At 40.1% G+C, this 17,978-nt stretch overlaps 1 protein-coding gene across 2 annotated transcripts; it reads left to right on the top strand.

Annotated features, from left to right (window-relative positions):
- Positions 1-3,629: 3,629 nt before the first annotated feature.
- Positions 3,630-17,326, top strand: rab32a (RAB32a, member RAS oncogene family). 2 transcript variants are annotated; one of them, XR_013936419.1, is made up of 4 exons: positions 3,630-4,036; positions 13,217-13,494; positions 16,165-16,643; positions 17,151-17,326. XR_013936419.1 is itself a non-coding variant. In XM_080490379.1 (3 exons), the coding sequence occupies exons 1-3, from the start codon at positions 3,763-3,765 to the stop codon at positions 16,312-16,314; spliced, it is 702 nt and encodes a 233-aa protein (XP_080346505.1). In that variant the 5' UTR covers positions 3,630-3,762; the 3' UTR covers positions 16,315-17,326. The 2 variants fall into 2 exon arrangements, 1 of the variants encoding a protein (XP_080346505.1); XM_080490379.1 differs by having other exon boundaries at positions 16,165-17,326.
- The last annotated feature ends 652 nt before the right edge of the window (positions 17,327-17,978 follow it).

Raw genomic sequence — 17,978 nt, 5'->3', positions numbered from 1 at the left:
ATGAAGCAACATAGAGAATCATAATAAGATATGTAGCTGGGGTTTTCACAGAGGCAGTGCAATTAAACAGTCTGTGAGAAGCAGAGGTTAGGAGAAACACTATTTGTGTATAAACCAAACATGCAGAGTCACTTCATCGACCAACCTCTCTCTAAGGACTGCAATAGTTCAAGTGCATTATATGGAAGTATTGATCTGCTCGTGTTTTGCTGCTCTGCACGGTTCTGGTCTCCCCCCTCCCCCCCCCGAAAAAAACAAGAAACATTTTGCTTTTCGCCTTTTTATAAACTCAAGAATTAATTTCACCTCAGCTTTCTCTCATCAGATCTCACTGAAATTTATTTATTCAAACTGAAGGAGAAATTTGTAGGACATGGATATTGTGTTTGTGTGTTGCAAGGTGTCGTCACCACAGAAACACTGATCACGGACTGAGATTCTGAAGACATGCGCTGTACGATACGTGACATGGGTATTTTGTGCCGATCAAAGTTTTTATCAACCTACATCCCTGCTGTCAGTTTTTTTTTTCTTTTTCTTTTTTTATGACGTAGCTGATACAGATAATAGTGTGATTGTAGATGATGGCAATGTTGTTTATTCAGTTTACACTCAGTCGTAACCCTGAGGAGTTTTCTGCGCATGGGACGTGATGAAAAAGAAACGCTTTTTTTCTTTTCTTTTCTTTTTGCTTTCCATGCCGTGTTGGTGTTTCTCACCTTTATTGAGTTGGCTGTGTCGTTGTAATGGGAAACACAGTTGTACAAGTTCTCAAAGTTTGTAATACTGTTAAGCCATCTCTTGTTTTTCACACAGGTGGTATGTTTGTAATACTGATAAATGTTTCTATATTTAGAATGTCAACAGAAAAAAGAAATATGTTTAAAAAAAAAAAGGTTTATACATTTTGAAACTGTCCTAAGATACTTGCTTTTTTGGGGTAACTTTTAAGCTAACTGGAGTCAACTGTATCCTCATGGAAACACTTGGTTGTTAAGGTAACCAATGATTAGTTGCTTCTTGTAATGAGATTATTCATGTTTCAGTTTTGCTTAAATCTTGCATTATAAATTTAAGTAGTTTATTTGAGGTTAATTTTCTTAGGTATTTATCTATAAGAATGCAAATTTCAGTACAAGAATACACAGTACATAGTGCAATTGTATTGTATTTTCAATTGTTTTAGTCAATTATAGTGTAAGTTGTTCATTGATTTTAACCAATGTAAAATATACGAGGCGCCACCTGTCAGACACTGTCAAATCTATAATGAAATAGGCCTTTATGTTTTGGGTGAGCTGAACATGAACAAAGATGTACAATAAAAAATAATTTATATTAAGAAGACTGATTACTGCGTACAATAGCATTGTTAAAAAAAATTCCAAATCCTGCAACATGCAGAATCTAGTCTAGTTTGGACTCTCTTTTTTTTTTTTTTTTTCATAAAAGTTTTGGAAATAGCAGAAGATAAGAAAAGAAAAGTTCTGTTCATGATTGTGTTCACAAAACTTTTCTTTGTCTGTTGTATTCATTCATGTTTTCTTAAGGCACTTCTCTTTCCCGCTTTCCCCATGAAGCATTTTTTGTGTAATCACATGAGATGTTTTATCTTCTTAATAATATAATCTCTCCAGGGAGTCCTGGGCTGAGTGTGGGGCCTCCTCCTAACCGGACGTGCCTGGTTACAAACTACTTTGGACCAGTGAGCTGCATGTCTGACGAGCTCACTTGGCAATCAAGCCAAAGAATGGCAAAAAAACTGAGGCTCAGTAACATGCAACTGCTTCCTTTCGTCGGAGGTCTACTCAAGATTATATTAAGTGCATCATTATGATTTGAAAAAAAATGTCTTTGGATATTAGTTTAAGAGGGTTTACACCCGAGAATATTTATAACGACAACATCCAACAACAGTCAACCATTGTATTCAACAGCCAATATGGTAAAAGGTCTTTAAACAATGTGCTTTTCTCAGCTCATCTTTGTGCAAACCTAAATCCTTCATTTACTTTAAATATCTCATCCCTTTGTTTTATGTTTGCCATGGACTGCTCTGTAAATCATTGTGCTAAACTTTGAAGTAGCTTTGGCTTTTGCAGGATTGGTCGAATTTGAGAAAACCCTGAAAAAGCTCAACATTTCTGAACTCTTTGCAATGTTGATGTTTTCGCCCTTGGTTTACTAGAGAGTACACCTGACTGATGCAGTCACATGGATCTATTCTCATACTCAAATACTCAAAGCTTTTTTTTTTTCTTTACAGTTTTTACACCATTGATATTGTTGGACATTTTCTGATTTGGCTTGATGTCCTGTAATGTTTTAATTCTGCCATTTATTGGTAATGAGCCGTTTCCTTTTGATTTGCCTCGATTAGTTCACTTAAAGCCATCAAACTCAATTTTTTCAGGATTTTTGTGCTGAAGCAGCTCTTCGTATTACTTGGTGGTCTTTTAGAAATTGTTGTTTCAAAAACTTTATTGACCCCTGAGCTATCTTGTTCAATTTCATCTTAGTATTAAAACTCATAGTTTCATATGTGGGTCACATTCCATGCTATTATCAGTACTTAAACCCTGGGGTCAAAGATCCAGGGTTCTGTAGTCTGCACCTCTAGAGCCACATATGGCTGTTTAGTTCCTCTGTATTGGCTCTCTGAAGCTTTCTGAAAATTATAACAATTTTCACCCTATTAGTATTTTTTTTTCTTTGCATACTTGGCTTATTTTGAAAAAGACCCTCCAGACTAACATGGTGAAAAAGGCTGAAACTGCTCAAATTGTTATTAAAAAATGGATGCAAACTGCTCAAATTGTTATTAAAAAATGGATGCAAACTGCTAAAATTGTTAAAAAGAAGAAGAAGAACAACAACAACAACAAAAAGTGTTTGAAGGAGAATTGGATTAAAAAAAGAGTTGCCAAAATGTTTAAAACGGTCAAGAATGGAGCAAAAACAGTTCGAACAGATAAAATGGCTCAAATGGCTAACATGGCTAGAAACGAGTGGTCAAAAGTCATAATATAAAGAAACAAAACAAACAAAAAATGATCAAACTCACTGAGTCAGTTTAAAAAAGAAAACTGCTAAAAGAAAAAATGCTACAAAAACTTAAAATGAATTCTAAATCTTAGTCATGAAACGTCAAGAATGTACATTGAGCCAAACTACATATATAACTTTGTAGGCTGTCTTTTATGATTAAACATGTTTCGTGGCTCGAGAAGAGTTTTATATGGTGGAAAGTGACAAAAACATCTCTTTTGATGGGAAAGTTACTTTTGATAGTCAGTTACTTTTTTTTTTTTTAATAAACAATTAAATATGTGGTGAAAATATGTTATTCGGGTCAGTTTTTCAGGACTTATTTTAACTCAAGTCATACAGTAGAATGGTGTTTAAAAAGTCCAAAAGTTTCTGAAAAGTTTTAAAATTCGCTTCTTCAAGAATCTCGACGCGTCACTCATAAAGGGTTATTCACTGGTTGAGGTCGTGTGGAGTTTATTTTGGGGAGTTAGTGGAGGATCACAAATGATTAGCTCCGTCAACATGAGATACTTGATCTCAGAAGGAGTTTCCCTGACATTTCCGGGTCCTATGACTTATCAGGTGGTTTCTACAGAGGAGGAGGGGGAAAAGGAGGAGAAAAAGGAGAATCACAGAGAAGAGGAGGAGGGGGGGGTTGCATGTACTTTCTCTTACATCAGGTCCTCCGCACGGTTCGAATCCTCGCAGGACCTTTATTTTTTGTGTGTGTTTATGAGCGAGAAAGCAGAAGTTTGTTGTCCAAGTTTGGAAGAGAAGCTGGTGAGTGTCAGCATGGCCGGGGGCTCTGTGTCTGAGTGCAAGGAGTACTTGTTCAAAGTGCTGGTGATCGGGGAGCTCGGTGTGGGCAAGACCAGCATCATCAAGCGCTACGTCCACCAGCTCTTCTCGCAGCACTACCGCGCCACCATCGGCGTCGACTTTGCGCTTAAAGTCATCAACTGGGACAGCAAGACCCTGGTTCGATTACAGCTGTGGGACATCGCAGGTAAGGGGAAATGAAGAAAAGAAAGACAAAAAAAAAAAAAAAAAAGGCTGTCAAAGTGCGTGACAAAGCGCACGAGTTTCACTTTCACGTTCAAACTTTGCACGAGACGTCTTGCGCTAAATAATCTCACGTGCGACTTGCAGTAAAAATTCAATGACGTTTAAAAAAGAAAAGAAAAGTTTGCTTGAACTGAAGGGGGACGGGGGTTTTCAAGCTGGTTGATCTCGTTGTGTTTCCACTTTCTGATCGTTCGGCTCATAATTGTCATCGGAATGTAGGTCACGTTGTTATTACCGCCGCCGCACCAGCGCCAACTCGCTCTTATATCAGTGGAACTCTTCATCCAGGGAGTTTAGAACGTGTTTATAGGCTTTATAAGTCACTTGCTGCCCCTCGTCATTACTTATGTCGCAGTGTCTCTAATCGTCTCATTTTAACACCCCTAATTGATCTCCCCTTTTTCCTTTTAAATAAAACAAAAAGACTGCCGTGCATTTCATTAAGTTTCTCCCAGCTGACGCTCAGCTTGGCTCACATGCCAGTAAATGCATTCCAGCAGCTTGAGTAAGCAAGCTGAGAGAAATCAGGGCAGTGTAAATACAAGTACCCCCCCCCCCCATGCAGACTGGCAGGTCCTGTTCAAACTCAGTGTTTGTCATCCTCAGACACAGAAATATCTGTCACACTGTAAAGCAATGGATCTGAGAAAGACAGACACGCTTGAGAGTGCAGGTGAGAGAGAAAGTGAGCACACCATGAAGACCAACTTTCAAACCACAGGCAGCAGCCAAAGTGACAGACTACAGTCATGAGGCGTGTGTGATGCAGGGTGGGTTTGAAGTGCCTGCCCACAGATTAATGATTTCTCAGCAAAAACAAATGTGACATAAGAAACGTGTAAAATGCTTTGGTTGCTGTAACTTCATGATGGTTATCTTTACGTTGCACGTAGTTAGATCACGCAGATGCCCGCTTCGGGGCAGAGAAATACAAAGCTTTGTATATATTTTTTTTCCCCTTTCTGTGTCTGGGTTGTCTGTTTTTGAATGTGTTTCCAGTACACACATTATAAATGTCATGATGAATCTAAACAATCTACACAGATGTATTGCTGTCTGAGAGTACAGTAAATCCAACCAAGCTCAAAAGACACGACCTCACGTGTGGAGGACAGCTGAAGTAGTTAATTATTCTCAGTTCATAAAAAGGCTTGTGACTAAAAGATCTCCTGATGCAGACCGTGGGGAACCTGTTAGAAGAGACATGACTTGTCAGGCTGTTGTGATATTTACTACTGGATGAAAACATACTCTATAAAGTTTCATAAGTAAACAAGGACGAAGTATAAAAAGCGAATAACTCCGACGTCGACAGATAAAATCATCTATTCTCGTATACTTCTCAGACCAACAGTAGAAAGAAGTGTGAAAATCCAGGTGTGGAAACTTTTGATCCAAACCTTTTATTCAATCTCTTGTTGTGCTTGTTGACAGATTCTTAAAGTCTCTCATGTTTAAGTAGAACAATGGAAATCACTTCTATTCTGCGCCAATAAAACACACTTTTGCCTTTTTAATTTTTTAGCTCAATCTCATATTTGCCTTTAGTACCATGCAAATGTGCTGATTGACCAAGTCATGTGACCAACAGCATTATATGTTCTGGCTTTGTAGCAGTCAAGGTCTTCACATAGTGGGAAAAAAAAAAAACCCCACACCATGTGCAAGTGATTAGGGTGCGTATTGCAGAGAACAGGGAGGGGTTGTAGTGTGTGCTGTGCACAGAGATGCAGCAAAAAGGGACTGTTGTACTGTAGGTTCTTTTGTGGCTCATGGCTTTCTGTTTCGGTTCTCGACGGAGGTCGTGTGTGTCGCAGCCACTGCTGTCAAATTGTAGATTTTTTTTAGATTTCTTTTTTTTCAAGGAGTAGAAAAGGGAACATGCTCTTACTCCCATTGAAAGAGTTTTATCGCAGGGCTGGTTCCCTTTTGCTGATATCCAAGTTACACAAAATGTTATTTTCACCTTTTAAGATGGGTGCTGTTTTCAGATAATTGTATCAGTATAGGAATGTCACATTTGAAAAGATAAACTAAACCTGCCACTTGACATGTTCACTTCTCACCATTGACTGAGTACGTCCCACCTCTCCTACGATCAGGAGAAAAAAAACAAAAAACCTTCATATGCTCGGACAACTGCAACAGATGGTTGGAAGACTATTGTTTTCATATTGGATTTGTGTTGTTTGGAACCGTCGGAGCAACTTGAATATCTGTCGCTATCTGATTGGCAGCACAGACGACTTTCTGCACCGCCACTTGAGCCCTGGCGTCACAGGCTCAGTGTGCAGGGATGATCTGTGGCTGAGACCCAAGGAGGAATGTCTGCCTGTCACTGCCACGCCATAGGATCTGTGACGGGAAGTAAAACACTGACATACCCACACACTTGGTTGGACTAATATAGTTTATCCAGACGACACAAACACGGCAGGTGGAGAGAAAGTTTTGTGTCCATGTACTGCACACGTGTCGAACTCCAGGCCTCGAGGGCCGCAGCCCTGCACGTTTTGCATGTCTCCCAGCTTCAACACAGCTGATTGCAATGAGCAGCTCGTTATCTGGCTTTGTGCTGAATGTGGTGATGAACCATCAGGACATTCAGGGGAGGGAGACATTGAAAACGTGCAGGGCTGTGGCCCACGAGGATCTGAGTTTGACACCCCTGATGTACTGGAAGGTTCGAGGTTAGATGCGAGACATTAGAATTCATTATTCACACCTACACCAGGCACTGCTCCGAGGACACTGGAGGAGGATATAATAAGCAACAAATAGTGGGTGTAGAAAAGTAAAGGCTGGAGGTATCTATGCCAAGTCATTAGGGTCATTAATGAACGGCCATTAAGCCATTTAATTGTGCAGAAAAGGAGGAGGAATTATCATCCTGGCACACTGAGAGGAACTTTGGGGTTGCATTGTCTTTTACCAACCTCTGTCGTGATTACAGTCTGTCAGGAATGATAATCAGCAGCTCGTACATGATGGGGGGGAAGTTCAGTTCCAAGCTAGTGGGTCTCCCGCCCCTTCTCAACCGGAATTACTGCTCTCTCCTGGATAAGCCGCGGCCAGTAGACAGAATGATTACCACTATGGCAGAAGGAGATATCGTGAGCACATTTCTGGGGTCAAACATGACTGAATACAGAGAAAGTTGCGTGTCAAAGGGATTGTGAAGTGGTTTCCATCACAGTCTTATTAGGAACCCTCATTAACAATGACAAACTCTTATGCTCTCATTAGCTGCAGTTACACGGAGCAAAAGTAATCCGGTTAAGTGCCGGCCCGATTCAATTTGCACCACATAAACATTTCAATCTAACACAGCATCATGATGGCCACGCATAGGTGGGAAAGGGAGCGGAGTTAGCCGTGCCGCATCTGGCAAAAAAAGTGACCCATGCTCGTGTCTTCCTGATTACATTTGAACCAAGAGAAAGTTTCTCTGATGTTGTGGTTTGAAAGAAACTGAAAAAAGAAGCACCACAAGCATAATCACTCCGATTTTTTTTTTTTTAAACTGGCAGGCTTCCAGGTAAAGCCGGATGTCTGAAGTCTGTGTGCGCGTCACAAGCAGCAAAACGTCGCAAAGCATTATGGGATTGCGCCACCGAAACGAATCGGGTCACATCTGGGTGCATGTGAACCGACGCAACATCTATTACTGTATTCATGTAAACGGAACAGTCTGATCCTTGAATCGGAAAGAACTTCAATCAGACTGACAAAAAAAGTGACTTATAAATGCAGCTTGTGCTGAAAACGGTGCCGTCAGTGGGATCAGACACAGCAGAAGTCCTCCTGACATAAATGTGAGCGGTCAGAAGATGATGGCAGGATGAATATAACAAAAAAACTATCAATGTGACGTTGTTCATGTTTGTCCTTGATCATTACTCAACTTTGTGTTGAAAAACCAACATGGCTGGAAGGGAAGCACATTTCATAGCTTATGTTGATAATGTAAATTCTTTTGAAGATTATTCACGTCGATGCACATGAAGCTAATACATGAGTCATGGTCATCTTCGGATTAGATTTAACTTTTATAACCGACACACCAAAGCATGGTGATATTCAATTCGCCTTCATACGAGACACAAAACGTCTTGGGTGAGATGTGCACTTTTGTAATTTTTAGTTTTAGTCTTTCAGTTTAAATGACAGATTTTTCTTTTGAAACAGTTGCCGATTCCGTTTGAGGGACGTCGGAGATAAATCAGCTAGTTTGTTTGCACTCTTCTTGTGAAAAACTGAAACTAAATGACGGCCAAGCCGTCGAGTTCCTTTTGCCAGTCATGACCGTGCAGGCCAAATGTTCAAGCACACAGTGTGACAAGCAGCAGAAGCAACGAGTGCCGACAGAAGTGGAGCTTTGTGAGGCTTGAACGGACTGAGACTGGCGTGGAAAAAGTAAAAAAAAAAAACACAATGTACCAGCGGGTGAGAAAAATAAAAGATAACCCAGCACGAATAGAATGTTGCACAACCACAAGCAGCCAGCGAGGCTTCAGTGCTTCTCGGCGTAGACTTGGCAGATTTTTCTTTAAGAAGCCAAACACTGTTCTGTGTTTTTGATGGTGGCTGGGAGATGATTCATTCTTCTCTTGGGCTGCTTCTTTCATGTTTTTCTTTTAATTTGCCTCTCATGTTTAAAATTTGAACATATCTGTACTGCAGCAGATTTTCTATAGAGAACACCATGATACCCTGAAAGTGTCCCAAATATCTCAGCCAAAAATGTTCACAGTCACCTACACTGTTGTTATTCTAGATTCAAGCCACAAAGATATTTATTAATTGTCAACTTACTCGCGTTAACCATGTTTGTCAGATCAAAGTTTGCCTGAGCATCATCAGCTTGTTGTGGTGCAAATTTGAGGGATCTTCTCAATTTAGAAAAGCGAGTCAGAGATTCTTGCAGAAATAAAAAAAAAAAATCATCTCATTGATACTGATTATTTTTTTTATTTTATGGAAAGAAAACTATTGACGTTTCCTCCCACTGGGCACCGTTTATGTTTGGTGTCAAGAGCAACACAGCGTTTCAAAATGTCAGTTCAGATTATTATTTTTTTTTAATAAACGCCATCCTTCTGAGAAACAGAAACTACACAACAATGAATTGATCAACCCAGCAGGATTATTTGCTGCTTTGACACAGTTTAGCTGGTCCACCACTGACATTTTAAGGTATTAAAGCAGCAGAACTGCTTGAAATAATACTAAAAACCAATACTATGTGAAGGAAGTTCTCTCTTGTATGGATAACAGTTCTAATTAGTTGTGTAATTTCCAGATTGAGTTGCCCCACTCACCCTCACCTTCACAGTTGAAGGTGAGGGTAAAAACCACTTAATGGCTGGAGATTTTGCTTCTGATCGCTCTTGTCCGACACTGGAGTCTGTAGTAAGCTGTAGTAAGTCATTTCTCACATGCTTTTCAGGGGAATTTAAACGTGCCAGTCATGTGTTACTCATGATCTCCCTTTTGAAACTCGTGCTGAACACCACCTCAACAGTCGGCCCCTGTGTTGTCTTCATTACTTCACTGCCGTGTGGGGACTGTGTGTATTTGTTCATCTGGGGAAGTTTCACAAGCAGTTGCCGCCTAACAACAGACGGAGACTGCTGCTGTTGCTACTGCCATGTCTGGCTTGGACAGTTTCCATGGTAACCCACCCACACGATAGCGATATGTACGACCGTGGAGGAAACTGGGGTTGCTAGGGCTTTGGATAATGATGAGACTTTGCTTTCTTTCTTTTTCTCCCACACAACAAACAAAGATGATACACCGCCTGTAACTAAACAGTTTCTTTTTCATCAAGTGAAGATTTCTTAACGTTTTCCCTCCGCTCATGACCCGGGGGCTTAATTATGCTTGAGGTCATGCACCAGCATGTTGGAGTGAACTGAAATGTCCTTGTTTGAAGTCCTTAAAATTCTGCTGGAGTTCGCTGTCTTCACGGATAGTTACTTGTAGTCTCCTCTGTAGTTGGTAGGTCGTTCGCTCATGTGTTTGATGCAGCAGCACGCCTTTGTTCTCTCCTGCAGTCTCATGCTCCTCTGTGGAATTCACTGAGTAAATACTCAATTGTTCATATGGCTCAGTCCATTGCTGTGGCTGCTGCTGTTTGGTATTAGCAGCATATGACTCGTAATGTTGCTTTTACCATCATTTTATTTGTCAAAATTACATGAAATGTTTCTGACTTTGACCGATTTAGAACAAGAAAAGTATTAATTATTCCTCTTTCCTTCCTTTTTGTCCTCCACTTGTAAGCAGGAGTAATTTGCAAAATCAGTTGAGTCAACTCTTTCACAATAGTCCATAATTGCTAAGCTTTTTTGTACCTTTTCTGTTTTTTTGTTGGGTTTTTTTTGTGTTTACTGGATGTCTTTGTATTAAGCTTCCTTTATCAACGTGATACATGCATTTGGTGATCTCCACCATGAATTGCATTTAGCTTTACAATATTTAGGGAATATTTTGCAGGCCACAAAGAAGACCAGACGGGGGAAGCATGTTTGCCATTTGTCCTAAAGATCTAGACGGATTACAGTAAAGATATTTTTTCTACATATCACACTCATGCCGTTGATAAGTAATGGGCTAGTTTTTCTCAAGTCACCTTAAGGCCTTTCTTTCTCGCTATCCAAAGTTTTCTTGCACCTCCCAGCTGTAGGTTTCTGTTACTATTTCAATTGGATGTGTTCCAGCTCTGTGGCATTTGTAGTGTGCAACTTGGGTATAGGGTGTCCATGTTTTTTGTTTTTTTCGCATCCATTCTACAATTCCCATAAGTCTGCACAGACTCTTATTGAGCTTATTTTTAGCTACACACACAGGAAACCAAATTTGTGTGTGTACATTCATTGAATGACTATGATCATGTTGGAGGTATTGGCTGATCACAGCAGGAGGGATGTTAATACTCCAACACCAGCTCTATTTCCAAATTGGATAAGCGATGGGACTGCGTTGGTCAGTTCAGCATTTATTCACACATCCATTTGTTTCGCTGGAGTTTTTCAAAATTAACCAGAATATCAAAAGCAAAAGGTCTTGAGGTACATTTTGAACATGTTCATGCAGCTGGCTTCTGTCTCGAGGCAAACGAGCAAAAAAGGATATAGTTTGATAAAAAAGAAAACAAATAAGAATCGTTACAATGTCTTCATGGTCAGTGTTTCACTGTCGGTCAGTTGTGGCCAAATTGGCATACTTGTCTCAATAGAATTAAAAAAAGACAATGATTGGACCATTTTTTCCCGTCTTTATCCTCCTTTTGCTTTCACTCGTCCGAACGTATGAGCGTTACAAGGCCTGGAAATGAAAGTCTTATTTCAGTCTATCGGCTCTTTATCCCACTGTGTCGTGTCTCTGGTGAATTCACCTGGGGTTATATCAGCTAAAATTAGACTCTCAATTATGAGCAATTACTGTCAGGCCTGTGGGCCCCACAGTGTATTCACACTCTGGCTCATACCCGCACTGCACCACGCCACTCCAGTTCCTTGCGTGGTTGGGTAAGTACTAGCAGTAAAGTGAAAGTGTGCTTGGAGAAGCTGTGCTCACAGTTCCTCAATTCCTTTTCTCGGTTCATTTTTTATTTTGTGACTGATCACAAGTGAAGGCTGTTGGCTGTCTTAATACCCTGCACAATTACACTTGCCCCATAGGCTTCCTTAAATTGGAGCAGTGTGGCATAAGTATGGGCTAAATCTATCACATACTACCTCAAGTCATTGGAGGCCCACGTGATTGCAGACACTTCACCAAAAAGCACAAATTAAATGAGCAGGTGCTGTGATCATATGCAGGAGATTAATAGCCCCCGGGGTGACCTGATGGCAGAGTAGTGACGGAACATAAAACATTGGCTAAAATTTGTATGTGGGTCCCAGCCTTGAAATTAATAGGCACTGAAGCAAATCCCAATACCCCAATTCCAAAACACAGTTTCTCTCGCCCTGCTTTAATTCAAATTAACCAACCACCACATTGATCCGAAAGACAATTTTATGGCCTCGCACTATATTGAAAAAGTGTATTTTGAGGTGTTTTTTTCTTCTTTCATATTTTTTGATTTATTTTTTTACTTGCAAGTCTTAATATTAACAAATTTATTGAAGCTCAGCTTTGCCTCGGTGCACTTACAAATCATTAGGCTGCACGTTGATGAAGTTCCTTGAACGTTATACTGCATCGTCTCCTCAACAGTTTAAAAGGAGAACTGAAAAGACCCATACGTGATATTCTTACAACCTAGTTCCTCAAATTCCAAGAGCCAGAAATCCCAAATATAAACACATAAGCACAAATGTTTTGCGAAACACAATAAATAAAGGTACTAAAACAAAACATAACTGAATGCAAATCGCAGAAAACCCCCAAAACAAGTCAAACTTCCTCAACCAGAAGGTGGAAATTCCTCCAGTTCTTGTTGGTATTTCAGACATGAAACTGAAAACATGAGCTTTGTGTGATCTCTACGGGTCATTAAAGTCATTTGAGTCGGAAACCTAAGATGCATTATTTTGACAGTGTAACTCCACCCAAGTGTTGGCAAACTGAAAAGAGGTAGAAGTTGAGAAAAGGAATTCGTTCACTCGTGCCTTACTCTTCAAGGAATTGCTGTTATGTGTAGTGCAGGTTTGTGTAAAGCATGAAACACCCTCCAAAATGAAGAGACCTCCCCAGATTGAATGTGACACATCATATACGGCTGGCAATTCCTCCTGCTGTGCTCTTGTGAAATATCATCTCAGATCTTCCCATTGAATGACTAGAGAGAAAGGGTTTATTATTGTGACAGATTATTCCTGCCATTCACTGTGCATAGATTAGGCCCATGGCAAATCAGAGAAAGTAGGTTGAATAATTACCCTCACTATATTATCATCTTTTGGCCATTTTTTGAGAAGAAAAATGTCTCGCTTCTGAAAAGGGTCGTGACAAAGTGGAACCAAAATCTCATGTGTTTTTCAACATATTGTTTGGGTCAGATGTGTTTTTATTTTATCTTCCACAACCCCAAACTACATTAGTCATTCAGCTTTTTTCCTGCTTTGTAATCACTGACTTCTCCCCCCCTCCCTCCCTCCCTCCCCAGGCCAGGAGCGATTTGGGAACATGACGCGGGTGTACTACAAAGAGGCTGTGGGGGCTTTCGTGGTGTTCGACGTGACAAGAGGCTCCACGTTTGAGGCCGTGTCGAAGTGGAAGCACGACCTGGACAGTAAGGTGAAGCTGGCGAACGGCAGCCCCATCCCGTCAGTGCTACTCGCTAATAAGTGTGACCAGAAGAAAGAGAGCTCCAACAACACATCCCTAATGGACAATTTCTGCAAAGAGACTGGCTTCCTGGGCTGGTTCGAAACCTCTGCGAAGGTGAGAAAATACAGCTCGACACACACACACCCGGGTGTAATGGAACGATTCAGTTTTTACAAGCATTCTTCTTTAAACCCACCCGACAGGCTTCCCTTCCAAATAGTTCCTCCCTTTGATGTTTATTTATGTTTTTGTTCCAGTGCGTCTACCCTTAAAACCAGGCGAGTGGAGCATGAAAACACCAAAGTTGGGTCCCATTTTAATACTGTGTGGAACATTTCGCATCAAGGAGGCATATTTTCTTCTAATCTTTGATCATCTTCATACAGGATTATTGCTGAAATATTATCGGTTTTATTTGCCCGTTGCTGGAGCCGATCCCAGCTGAATACAGGCGAAGGCAGGGTACAACCGGACAGGTGGCCTGTCTATCACAGAACAAGCCCAGCAAGACAGACACTCGCAGCTCGCAGCTATTTAGATTCACCAAGTAAACTCAAACACATGGTGGTTTTTGGGCCTGTGGGAGAGAAGTAAAGTACCTGAAGAAAATCAAGCATCCACATGTCTTCAGGTAGTGGCCTCTTAGTTATTTGTAAAGTCAGAACTGTGGGGCATCCTTTCATTACTGCAGCCCATGTCTGCAACAGCCTGAAGAGATGAGGGCAGAATATTGACATATTCACAAGGACGTTTAAAACCCATCTTGTTTTAATCATTCTTTTTTAAAATTTATTTTCAAATGTATTTATTTTTACCCATGTACCCATCAACTGAAATAGAAAACATAAACCTTTTGTAAAAAGGGGAAGCCAGGTTTTTGTGAATGGTGCAATCGCACTGGTTTCACTGCAGTTATTGTGAAATGATGACATGTTGTAATGGTTTTGTCAAACACCCATTCAGCAGTTGGTCCCAAATTAAGCACTAAGCACGGACATATGTGGAATAGTTAGGATAAGATGAGACTAGACTGAGGTAATCTGTGGGACAGCTGCTGAGATATGGTATGGCATGAGAGTGATGGATGTGCCGTGAGGATTAGATACTGTTTTGTCATGTTTCTCCTCAACATGGGCTATGATGTCACGGGTTTAGCGTCTGTTGTTATTAGAAGAATCTAAAGACGGTCATTTTTGAATGAAAGTAGTGTTAAAAATGCTTTAGTATCAAAATTCAATGTAGTTCCTCTCGCTGGTAATGTATATATTTCATCTATTTGAATCAACTTAAAAAACGTACTTCCGGGCATTCAAAGTAACACATTCCAAATAGTCACATCTCGGCTATGAAACAGTAGCTTTAGTACATATGGTTTAGTGACTATTCTTTCTCCGTATCTAATCTACTTTCCCAATCATGCCACGACTGGGTACATCCGCAATCTGAATTAATATTCAGATCTTTTGATCTTAATGTTTTAACAGAGAACATTTCTGTTTTATATCTATCTTTGTTAAGAAAACAAAGAGTACAACTTAGACACTGTGCCAGCAGTTGTGTTTGACAACAAATTGTCCCTTTCTTTCTACCTGTGTTTCAGTAGTAGAAATTCATAGAATAGCTGTAAAACTTCCTTATAAAAACCTCTGGATTTTTATTGATACCATGAAAATAAAGTTTAGTTTTACCAACCAGTGTGCAACAGCCGATCATTTCCAGGAAGCTGTTTAAACTTTTCTTTTTTTCTTTTTTTTACAGAATAGTTTTTTTTCCTCCTTGATTTTCTCACTTGTTTGCCTTTTTCTCCACGAGCCTTTTTCTTTTTCTCGACACACAACAATAACTGCGTATTATGCACTTCTGTGTTTGGGAATGCTTTAAAAGATTTGGAACAGGCTGACTTCATTAACTCCTTCCAGATTAACTTTGGGTCTTGAGGCTGGGTCACGTGCTGCGTCATGTGAAGTGTGTGGGCATGTGTGTGATGCGTGCAAAGTCATTTCCTCTGCCTGAGTGAAGTGGAGGGCTGTTGTTTTGTGTGCCCGTCACGCTGGTGTTAAACTCAACCCACAACAACCTGTGATTGGAATTCTGACAGGGAGCAGCCGGCTTTCTTTTGTGTTTCACGATGACAAAGCAGAAAGTTTCCCCTCAGGCTGCAGAGGACAATGACGAGATTTACATTGTTTTTATTGTAGTGCTTGAGGAGAAGTACATCATTTTATTAGGGAACGAGGATTGGTTTTTCAGTTTTTTTAGTTTTTTTTTTTACTCAGTCTTGCTTGATGATGTTGTTAACAACGGCTTCTTAATTATTGTCTGACTCTGAATCCTAATTAATCAAAGAACTCGATTATACGGCATGATGAGTTTGTCAGATATACAAATATTTCCACAATAATTTATGAAGAGGTACCAGTTTCATATATTACTGTAACTCAACATTTTTTTTATGGATGCCTGTGTTCTTTTGCCGTTATTCAAGATGTTTTTTTCATTTAAAGTGTGGACAAGGTTCATTTGTTTGCTACATCTTCAGTCAATTGGATGACCAGTTTGGACAGTGTGAAGGACAAAACTACATGCCAATTTTGAGCTTGTACATTCTGTTCGCTGATTCAATGTTGTTTATATTTTAAAAAGTTTGGGTTTTTTGTCTGTTTGTTTTTAAACGGATTTAACAAATCAGTTTTAGAATCAAGGATGGTCTCTCTTTACTGTAAGCTGTTCAGGCAACCGCAACAGCGTGTGTTTAATTCCCTTTCCGATTTTCTGTTTTCACAGGACAACATCAATGTGGACGAGGCGGCGCGTTTCCTTGTAGAAAATATCCTGGCTAACGATAAAGGTTTGCCCTATGAGGAAAGCAATGGAGACCGGATCAAACTCGGCCCGGAGACTGTGGCTGCGGAGAGCAAACCGGGCTGCTGCTAACGCTCAATCCATCCACATTAGCCCTCCGCCTTCCTTTGGCAGGGTCCAGTGAGTTCACCCAGCCTGTGGCGCCAGCCCTCTATTGTCGCCTCGGAGAGGAATATGAATATGTTCTGGGGTCTTTTAAGCTCCAGGAACTTCTCTGTGCACTGATGCCCTTGACCTGCACATCCAAGTTTCACATAGCCCAGTTTTATTTTGATATCGCCTCAAACGTTTCGACTGCATCTGTGCCGTGTTTTGGATCTTTTTGACTGTCTGCGTCTCATCATGAACCCGAACTATGCATCCCTCTAACAACTTCAGCCCATTCAAGGAGCCACAAACTCGTCTACTTTCTCTTTTTCACCGGGGAACTCATAGTTTCTGGACTGTATCACACCTGACAAACATGCAACATGTGCCCGAAAACAGCCATTTGAATAGTATCATTCAACATATGTTTTTGTTGACTTTGCCAACTTGCATTTTCATGTGAAACAAATAATTATTCTGACAAGTTAAAGCTGTTCATGTGTCGCACAACTGTATGATGGAATAACAAATGGGCATCATAGTAAGGAATTATCAGAGTGTTTTATCTTGAATTGCTGTTGTAATTTGTTATATTTATACAATGTTTTCCTTCCATTTCTCTTTCATGTTTCTGAATGGAAGTGCTAGATTACTATTCCTTTTTTAACGGGGCTGGGTCGCACGTTTTATGTTTTAACACAAGTATTCAGATGGACTGTACAGCGTTTTGTTTAAAAAGAAACAACTCTAATGATAGTTTATTGTAAAACCATTGTGTGATGACCTTTTGAATGACATGATAAGATCGATTTAATTTACAGGTACATATATGGGTTTCTCATCATATTATTGTACAGAATTAGAGAGACCATTATCTTTTCAAACTGTGGAGTGGTACACTGTAAAAATGCAAAGGATTTTAAAAAAATGTGTTCTTAAGAGTGCGAAACGACGTGAAATCTTTGAAGCCAAACTAGAATAAACATTTTTAATTGGATTGAGTGTGATTTGTGCAGCTTATGGCTTTACTATATGGATTTGTTCATGTGCACAATGCATTCGTTCATTTTTTTTTGCTGCTTTATTCAATTCACAGTCACATGGAGCTGGAGCCAATCCCAGCTAAAGGTGAAGGAAGGCAGGACACACCAGTTCTTCACAGAAAAAACCAAAAACACACTCCACAAACACTGAAATTTGTGATCATGTCATGTGCATGTCTGTGGAATATGGGATGAAAATTGATGCACGGAGAAAACGCACACATGCAAGAGAGAACATGCAAACTTTACAAAGAGACCTAAAATTGATGCGTTAGTCTAAAGCACTACACCACTGTACAGCAAAGACTTGGATTGTATTTAGTATTTTAAATAGCAATGCATTATCCAAAGGAAATGGTAATTTTTGTTAATTAGCTGTATTTTTCTGGCATGTGTAACTTTTAGAACAACCAAGCTAAACTGGGATTACTCTCCTAATGACAAAATTCTCAACATGTTGTACAAGCACTAATGCTTTGCAGGTTCCTGAGCTTTGGAACTGATGCTTCAGCAGAACTGTTGCAGAAACACTTCACGGTGTAAACTGAGTCCTATGCATGTGTAGGTCACCCAAATCACAAAGGGCTATAGATGGCTGTGCGTGAA

This window comes from Lipophrys pholis (assembly GCF_963383615.2).
Source record: "Lipophrys pholis genome assembly, chromosome: 21".
Lineage (NCBI taxonomy): Eukaryota > Metazoa > Chordata > Actinopteri > Blenniiformes > Blenniidae > Lipophrys > Lipophrys pholis.
The sequence above is the reverse complement of the archived record's forward strand: the minus strand, read 5'-3'. Positions and strand labels throughout refer to the sequence as shown.